Source organism: Mangifera indica, chromosome 4 (assembly GCF_011075055.1).
Source record: "Mangifera indica cultivar Alphonso chromosome 4, CATAS_Mindica_2.1, whole genome shotgun sequence".
Lineage (NCBI taxonomy): Eukaryota > Viridiplantae > Streptophyta > Magnoliopsida > Sapindales > Anacardiaceae > Mangifera > Mangifera indica.
Genome location: NC_058140.1, coordinates 9,125,715 through 9,134,972, shown reverse-complemented (window position 1 = coordinate 9,134,972; position 9,258 = coordinate 9,125,715). Strand labels below are relative to the sequence as shown.

At 31.5% G+C, this 9,258-nt stretch overlaps 2 protein-coding genes across 2 annotated transcripts; both read right to left on the bottom strand.

The window, feature by feature from the left end:
- Positions 1–298: 298 nt before the first annotated feature.
- On the bottom strand, positions 299–934 carry LOC123214775 (alpha carbonic anhydrase 8-like). The gene has a single exon (XM_044634752.1). It carries the CDS (start codon positions 829–831, stop codon positions 439–441), a length of 393 nt encoding a protein of 130 aa, XP_044490687.1. The 5' UTR covers positions 832–934; the 3' UTR covers positions 299–438.
- Positions 935–2,925: 1,991 nt separating this feature from the next.
- On the bottom strand, positions 2,926–7,953 carry LOC123214426 (bifunctional riboflavin biosynthesis protein RIBA 1, chloroplastic-like). Its single transcript, XM_044634181.1, has 7 exons — positions 7,751–7,953; positions 6,468–6,819; positions 6,126–6,347; positions 5,589–5,911; positions 4,718–4,847; positions 3,830–4,126; positions 2,926–3,484 (listed from the first exon to the last, which is right to left on the bottom strand). Exons 1-7 carry the CDS (start codon positions 7,789–7,791, stop codon positions 3,209–3,211), a joined length of 1,641 nt encoding a protein of 546 aa, XP_044490116.1. The 5' UTR covers positions 7,792–7,953; the 3' UTR covers positions 2,926–3,208.
- Positions 7,954–9,258: the final 1,305 nt, after the last annotated feature.

Below are 9,258 nucleotides of genomic sequence, written 5' to 3'. Positions count from 1 at the left end.
TAAATTAATATCAAAATAAATCATTATTACATTTTATTATTAATAATAATAAAATAATATTGAGATTATAAATTAATATTGTGTTTAGTTAAATTAACATATTTTAAATTAACTTTTTTCATGTATGCTGTAAAATATTTTTATGTTAATAGTATATTAGCTTTTTTTCGTTTTGTTAAATAATAAAATTAAATGTTCTTTATTTTAATTGAAATTAAAACCGCTTATTTTCTAAAAATTTAATAAATAAAATTAAGGTTAATTTAATTAAAACAAGATATTATTTGAATATATAAAATAATAAAACCAATAATTAAATGCATAACCATTAGATCAACTAATATGAAATACAAACAAGGCAATACTATGGGCTAGCCATAGCATTGAGACAGGCCTCACTAAATCAGGCTTATCCGGCCCGACATGGCCCGTCGTCGTCTACACGATCAAAATGGCAGCGAGCAAGGCAATGGCCAAAGATCCAGAAACAGCAAAGCTCTTCGAAACGGCAACGCTCTCTTCTGCTGCAGGAGCAGGAGCAGGAGCTTGAGAGGGTGGGAAGAAGATCGAAGAAGGAGGAGTTGCTGGAGTCGGTGAGGTAGAGACGTCAGGAGAAGGAGCAAGGGCCGGTGTAATCTCGGACGGAGATGGCGCTGGATAAGTCTGGGCAGGAGCCGGAGCGGGAGTTGGATGAGTCTGGATAGGAGCCGGAACGGGAGCTGGAAGAGTCATGGCAGGAGCCGGAGCAGAAGCTGGAGACAGAGCGATGGAGGAGGCAAAGAGGAATGAGATTAGAATAAAAGAAATGAGAGATGTTGGTGAGTTAAACATTGCAGTTGCAGAAAGAGATACAAAGAATTGTTGGTTGTAGAGGAGCGGAAGAGTATATATAGAAGGCAAGGCGAAAGGGTAAAGGGTATGTATGTATACTTCTTTTTGAAGAAAACGGTTATACATTTGGAAGTAAAATCTGTTAGTCATTTGTCATTATTAATTACCATATTAACAAAAAGTAGTACGCGTCTAGACGGGGTCTTTAGGTACGCGTTTAAATCATAGAATCTGGAAAATTCATGGGAAATTAAACATGCCAAAAAAAAAAAAAAAAAACAAAGGAAAGAGAGAAAACACTGTAAATGCCAACCAAAGGGGTAACCATAAAAGTGTACGAATAATTTTCTAAATAAATAATAATAATATATTATTATATAATTAAAAATTATTTTATTATTAATTTTTAATTATTTAATCATACTATAACTTATCATTATTTATATATAAAATTACGTAATAATATTATTTAGAGGATAAAAAACAATGTCAAATTTATATAATTTTGTTATATAATTTAAGTATACAGATGATATATATTTATATAATTAGATTTATTTTACAATAAAATTATATATACATATTTTTTATATATAATTTAAATATATAAATAATATATTATTATTTGATTAAATAATTTTTAATTAAAAATAAAATAATAACCACACAAGTAAGCATAATTTATGTAAAAGTGTATTTGCAGCAATTACGTGTAACGGAAACTGTGAGAGTGTGTGGTGTAGGTGTAGGTGTAGGTGTAGGTGTAAAATTAATTTAGAGGAGCGAAGTCAAATCAAAACGCTCAAATTTAAACATCATTAATACATACATCAAAGCTCCCTGTGAATTAAATATGAAGTTTTTTTTAGTATTGTGACGTGTTGCTGTTACTAATCAATCTATTAAAGTGAGTTTAATTCTCTTTTAACATCTAGTTAGATGGGGAAGCATTTGGTTTGTAATCTTTTATTAGTAAAAATAGATTACTTATGTGATTGGTTGGTATAAATTATTTGTATGTTTGATAAAAATTAATAATTATTTTATTTGTTTGAATATAATAAAAATATAATAAAATATTATTTTATTTAACATTCTTAAATATAATTATTTTATAATATTATTTATATTACTTGTATATCAATTAAAAATAAGAATATTTTTATTTAAAATATTAATAAATGAGAATAAAATTATAATAAAATCAAAATTATTTAATAATATTTTAATAAAAATATTATATATATAAATAATAATATATTATAATATAATTAAATAATTTTAATATGACATATGCATATACATTCTTTTTCACAGTTTTTAACAGTATTATATATGCATACACTCCATTCAAGACAACTTGATATATAATTTATTAAATTTAATATATTAAACTATAAAAATAGTTAATACCCAAATCTAATATATATATATCCAAATCATACTTCCAAGAGTAATTTATTGGAATAACGTGTCATGTATATAGAAATTATTCTCATATAAATACATAACAAGTTAATTTCATGAAATACCTCAATAAATTTATTAAATAAAATGTGAAATCAATAGTTTACAAAAGCATAATTATGAATGATGGTCTCAAAACAATTTAACATAAATGACTAAAATAAAAAGGTCACTGAAGAGGCCGAAGACTCTAAGTTCGGATCAGAATAGTCTTCACTATAATTAGTCACTTGATAGTTTTCATAATATTTCTTATTAAATGAAGCAGAAGAATAAATTATATCAGTGAAATACATAAAACCATAATTAGAGATTTTAACAAAATATTATATATGAACAGTGGTAATATATAATGTTAGGGGGGATTGATAATTTTATCATATTCATTGACGTTTTAAACTCATCTCCCGTGAAAGAATCCTGATAACGCACAGCTGCTCCAGCATACAATGAACAAATGTGATGTGACCAACAAAATCATATATAATAATGCATGTAACTTCCTGTTAAAAATTACATGTCACGGACACAACTTCTTCAACTTTACATGACCCATCAGACAGAATTATGAGGTTTCAAAGGGAAATAGAATAGTGGCAAATTATACACACACAACTGCACTTTAAGTGACGAAATATGCCCCCATCAGGGATAACCCAAATTCAACAAATTTGATTTCTTGTATCCAGTCTACATTAATAGAGAAAATGAATGAATCGCTCTTCTTCAGTAATCTCAACAACACTATTACAGTATTATCAATACAATATTGAATCTGGACTAAAAAATAACAGAGATGAACGAATCTTTGCAACTTTAATCAGTTTAAAATGCTATTCTGCCTTCTTTCGTGTCAGAGTTCATCCTCGTTTCACAATCCAACTATTGGGTTGGAAACAATAAGACTGGCCTATGAGTTGGACACAGTATCAGATGATGAAGCACAGCTTGGTTTATCATTACCACCACTGCTAATGAGACTGTTTAAGGGGCCATTCAATTGTAATCCATACACATGCCCCATTTTAGCTCGTTTAGTCTCCAGATATCTCTTATTCTCTGATGTGATGGGAGTTATCAGGGGAACCCTTCCCACAATAGCTAACCCATAACCCTTGAGTCCAATGTACTTTGCAGGGTTGTTCGTCATCAGCTTCATTGTTCGAACACCCAGATCCCTTAGTATCTGCAAACATAGGCATAAATAGTCAACATCCCATCAGTTTTATAAGATATATTGAGTTTTCATTGCTCTAATGCATTATGGCAGGCTCAGCTGTTGTATTACAGCGTTAAAATTAAAATATTATAAAGGTGTTATAAAACCATGCAGAGAAAAGCTTCATCCCCACAACCTGATGTAAATTTTAGAACATTTGGAGGTTGCCCGAAAGAAAGCAGCAGCCCAGAAAAAAAAAAAGAAAAGAAAAGAGAGAGAAAGAGATATGGAACGCTTGGTAAAGCATAATGATAGTTTCCGTCTTACTACAACTTTCAAACAAATCAATACAATAATACAAGTTAGAATTACCTGTGCACCAATGCCGTATTCTCGTGAATCAACAGGCAACCCCAGTTCTTCATTTGCTTCTACTGTATCACGCCCATCATCCTGTAAGTTATAAGCACGAAGCTTATGACCTAAGCCAATGCCCCTTCCCTCATGCCCACGGAGGTAAACTAAGACACCCCGACCAGCAGCCTCAATCTGCTGCATTGCAAGTGCAAGTTGATTACCACAATCACATCTGGCTGACCCAAATATATCTCCAGTAAGGCATTCAGAATGTACCCTTACAAGAATATCTTGACCATCCCCAATATCACCCTGTTGAAATCACATGCTTCAGTTACTCATAAGAGAAAGTATTAAACAACAAATCTAAGTTCGGATAAAAACATAGTATTCAATAGTGGTGATGAGTTATTATTCTATCAATTTGACTTTTAAACCCCAGACAGACCTCCACATAAATGAAAATACAAACTAGCTATCATATTGTTCATCTTGTACCCAAGATTTTAGGCATAAGAAAATAGTAGAATGAAGGACTAATAATATCAATAATATAAAATGAATTTTCAATTGTGCGTATATGTCTAAAGATGTATGAATTTTATCCTTTGCATAAGTTTTAATAAGGGAAAGAGAATGTGTTGGAGGTGAAATGGAATATCATATTCATTCAACTAAGTCAACTTTCTAAAACACGTTTCACGAAATATATTTGCAATCTCAGTCTTTTAAAGCAGAATGCAAACAAAACTACAAGTCCCCAGTTTAAGATCAGGCAAAAATGGGATCGTGACACTGACTCCCCACTGATTTTTAAGCTGTACTTAACAGCCTACCCTACAGGAACATAGCTACATTAATCTTGGTAACTTGTAGTTGAGTATAAAACTAAATATTCCTCACCTTCACCATTGCAATATGCTCAATTCCATCTAAGATTGATCTATAACAGTAAGCTGTAAATGGCCCCCACATTGTAGGTATCCTTGCAGCTGAAGAACGGTCTACTAATTTATCTCTCTTCCTCCTATACCTGCCAACCATTAACCATATTGGAACAGTCAGTAGAACATAACAAATTCAAATAAAAAAAAGAAAAAGAAATGTAGGAGACTTTACAAATTAACAAATAAATACAAAAGGACTTAAAAACTTAAATTGGGTTTCATCTTGTACAGGACCACATCAAATGGAAGGTAACAAATTGTTATTGACAACCACAGTAAAAATAAAGAGCTAAAGTTAATTGGTGCCCAGAAACAAACACATTCAGGTGGTCAAGACCGCCATTAATCCCTCTGATTGGACCATCAGCTACAACATCCATACCGATAACTTATATTGGACAAAAGACACTAGTTAGCTCAGAATTTTATAAGTAACCAATGCATATTTAAGCAATCTGGATCCATTAAACCAACCCTAAGGGAGTTGAGCGTCTAATTCATATTTATAGTTCAAAACTTAACGTTGAAATGTAAAATATTTCATAGATTTTACACAGCTAGTAGAGGAAAAAAATGAGCATTTTTGCATTCACTTTTACAAACAGATGCAACATTTTGTGGCAATTAGATTCAATTTAATGCACTACTAACTAAAAAAATTATTATAAGAAAACAAACCCAATTAGCACAATAACCAACCCCATAGGATCTCTTTCACTATATATTTAGATTAGATATATATAAAACACACACACACACACACACACACATCCAACCAACCCCACAGAGTCTTGTAAGATAAAAAAATACAAAGCCCTCCAAGTTACCTTACTAAATCAGCAATCGATATAATTTTCAAGTTTTCCTGCCTTGCAAATTCACGAAGCTTTGGTAATCTAGCCATAGAACCATCATCATCCACAACCTCACACAGAACTCCGACAGGGTCTAATCCAGCTAGCATGGTGAGATCAACAGAAGCTTCTGTATGTCCAGCTCTTTTTAAAACACCTCCCTCCCTGTATTTCAGAGGAAAAATATGGCCTGGCCTGTTGAAATCCTCAGGTTTTGAGTCCCCAGAAGCAAGAGCTAATACAGTTGTTGCCCTATCATGAGCTGACACCCCTGTGGTTGTTCCATGTTTTGCATCCTTCAAAATTTATGTACAGGTAGACAACATCAGAATCATAAGAAAAGACTAAGAAATATCTAGATCAAGTAACTAAAACAAGAGCCAACTAGAAAGAGGCCTGATTTTCCTAAAACTTAATCATAAAGGCAGTAGCATAAAAAATGGCAAGTCCTCAAATAGTATAATAATTATTTATTCCAAATGAATAAACCTGAAGTGAAAGTAAACATACCACAGTGACAGTAAATGCAGTACAAAGCTTCTCCTCATTTTCTTTTTGTGATACCATCAGAGGAAGGTTTAACCTCTCCAAATCTTCTCCTTTCATGCTGACACAAACTATTCCAGTTCCATGTTTTACAATAAATGCCATAGCTTCAGGTGTTGCCAATTGAGCTGCCATTATTAGATCTCCTTCATTTTCTCTATCTTCATCATCAACAACCACAACAAGCTGTAATGCTAATTCAAATTAGTAAAGGAAAAATGAATATAAAAGTGTGATGGTAAAAGAAAAAAAAAAACCTAAATATCTTTAGATTCACATTCACTATTTTAAACTCAAACAACAGACCTTTCCTTGGCGAATGTCTTCAATGGCCTCAGGTATAGAAGAAAAACCTTCTGTGGGAGAATCCAAATCAAATTCATCAGTATCAATAGGAAACCCAATAGTTGTGGGGGCAGTATCTGCAGCAAGGGCTTCCAATGCTATCACATCAGGCTGTACCTCAATCCCAACTGATTGATCATCAACTAAAGCACTATTGGTTGCAAGGTCATGGCCAATGGGATAAGAGAAGAGGCCACCTTTTCCTGATACCAGCATAGCTCTACTCTTGCCAATACCCTTGATACTAATGGATGATTTACCAGCTAGCTGTATCAAGGGAGTTGCATTGAAAAGTTTGAAGTTTTTGCATGCCCTGCAAAGAAGTAAAAGTCAATAAGATCTTCATACACTCGAAAAGAGAATGCACCCAGTACAAAAATCTGCATGCTAATTCAGAAGAATTTTTCACACTACACATTAACAAAATATCTCCGAAGTCTTTTCACAAGAAGAAACAAATTTTCAACACCTATGCTGGGCAAGCTATGAGTAAATGTTTTTAAGCTATCAAGCCCAAGGCAATACGGATAGTTGGACTAAGAATACAGTAAGTTAAGAACATTCTGCAAATTTTTGAAGATTAAGAGAGGTTGGCAAGTAAGATTTACGAGAATAAGATCGTTTATGCATAACTAAGCGGTCCATCAACATATTATTGACCTTTTTGAAGTGGAAAGTTTAATTCTGTAAGTCAAAATGATGTCAGAAACTGAACCAGGAACTCATATATCCAATTAACACAAAGTTTCTCACAAAAAACAATTGCGAAGCCATACTTGAGCGGCAAATTTTGCATTCGACACAACTTAATTTAAAGCAAGAAAGAGCCGATCAATCTTTCCACCTATACACATTTATTCACTCCAAAGGGTTGTTAAGAAAAAGCAGAAAGGAATAAACAAAACCAGAAGAGACCAACTTTTGCCTCTCGCAGTTACCAACTTTTGTAAGAGAAACTTGAAACACAATCGTGACTTAAAACTATATTTGACTAGTTTTATAAACAAATCAAACAAAAAGGGCAATTCATTGATAAATAAAATGGAAAAAATCTTGTCTAAGAAAGTTTGATCTAATTAAATCTCAAAAACCAGTTTCCCGATTTCAACATTAAAATTGCGATCCAAACGACAAAATATAGCAAAGAGAACCCATTGACTACAACCAACCAAAGAGAGCTTAAAGTCAAAGAAGATTAAGGGGGAAATTGTAAAATAATGAAAAGAGCGCGAAAGGGGACTTACAAAGGACGGGAGAGAGCTGAAGAAGGATTCATGGAAGCCATTGTAGCGAAATGTTGAATGGTGTTATGCTTGTGAATTGTCGGAGATGAAGCAAAATGAAGATGGGTGGGCGTCGTTTTTATACTAGTTTATGAAAAATGAGAGGAGGCAAATTGGAAGAAAGAAGGAAGCAGATGCGAAGTAACGGCGAATCGACGCAATCACATGTTCATCCGTACGGATTGAATAGAGTACACTTTGGTCACAACAAAATGCGAAAAATTCTCTACCAGCCCCCCAGGGCAGCCCAGATGACAAAATGAGAAGATTTTATACATAAAATAATATGAGTTTAAATACCTTTTAATAATATTTTAAAATCAAATTTTTAATTTACTTAGTTTAATATCCTAAGATAACAGTCTGACTTAATCAAAAAAGTATATTTATAATCTTTATCCCCCCCCCCCCAAAAAAACACACACACACACACATATATATATATATATATATATACACACACAAAAGACTTAGGACTTTAGAAGTTGATATAATAAAACTACAATAACAATGAAAATATAATATAATTTAATAGAATTTATAAATAATTCAAAATTTTTTTGCAATTAAAATTAATTACTTAAAATTCAAAAACCTTTATTTAAAACAAAAATAAACAAGTTCTTAAATCAAATTTTATTTTCTAATATTATCACTTTATTATATTTTACTTCATAATTTTATAAATCAAATTTGTTTTTCTAAATTTCATTTATTGTTTTTAAAAAGGGTAAATTGACAACATAACTTAATACTATTTCATTGTTCGAACTATAATAACTAGATAAGGACTATAATGACTTTTTTCAGATTTTACTGGGTCAAATGATTTTTCTCGAGACCTTAGGCATGAAATGATATTGAGTCATTCATGACTTGAGCAGCTATGTCATGCCAAACCCTGATGAACGATCTACAAGATCCGGTGATCGACGGTTGTTTAAAACAAAAAGGGCCAAAGGGCTTATTCCCACCAAAACATTGTTGTTACTTTTTTTTTTTGAAATTTTTTTTTTTAATCACTTAGGAAATATTTAATCTATTAATTTAAAAAATAAAATTATAATATTAAAAATAAACTAAAATTTTTTCTCTCTTTTCTCATAAAACTTTAAACAATAATAATTTTTTTCTAATTCAAATTTAAAAAAACAATATTTTTCCCCCAAAGATTTACTCTTTAATTTTTGGTGTCATTATCGATGATCTCTCTCTCGATATTTTCTCTTTCTCTCAATATTTTTTATCAATTTGATATGATTCAAAACTAAATTAGATTGTATTTAATTTGACATGAAACCAATCCAAATTTTTAAACAAATATAAATATAGTAGAATAAGATTAAAAAAATTTTGATATAATAATAATTTAAATCAGGTTAAATTGACACGATTTGATGACACATAGTATAAATAACAACACTTTAGGGGTCGTTTGGTTATAGTGTTTTAAAGAGTACATTGGTAAT

Excerpts from the sequence above, each read along its gene's own strand:
- LOC123214775 (XM_044634752.1), bottom strand. The coding sequence starts at position 831 with ATGTTTAACTCACCAACATCTCTCATTTCTTTTATTCTAATCTCATTC.
- LOC123214426 (XM_044634181.1), bottom strand. The coding sequence starts at position 7,791 with ATGGCTTCCATGAATCCTTCTTCAGCTCTCTCCCGTCCTTT. Across the intron at positions 6,348-6,467 it reads AAGACATTCGCCAAGGAAAG|CTTGTTGTGGTTGTTGATGA; the intron begins GTCTGTTGTTTG and ends TTAGCATTACAG. Across the intron at positions 3,485-3,829 it reads AATACGGCATTGGTGCACAG|ATACTAAGGGATCTGGGTGT; the intron begins GTAATTCTAACT and ends CTATGTTTGCAG.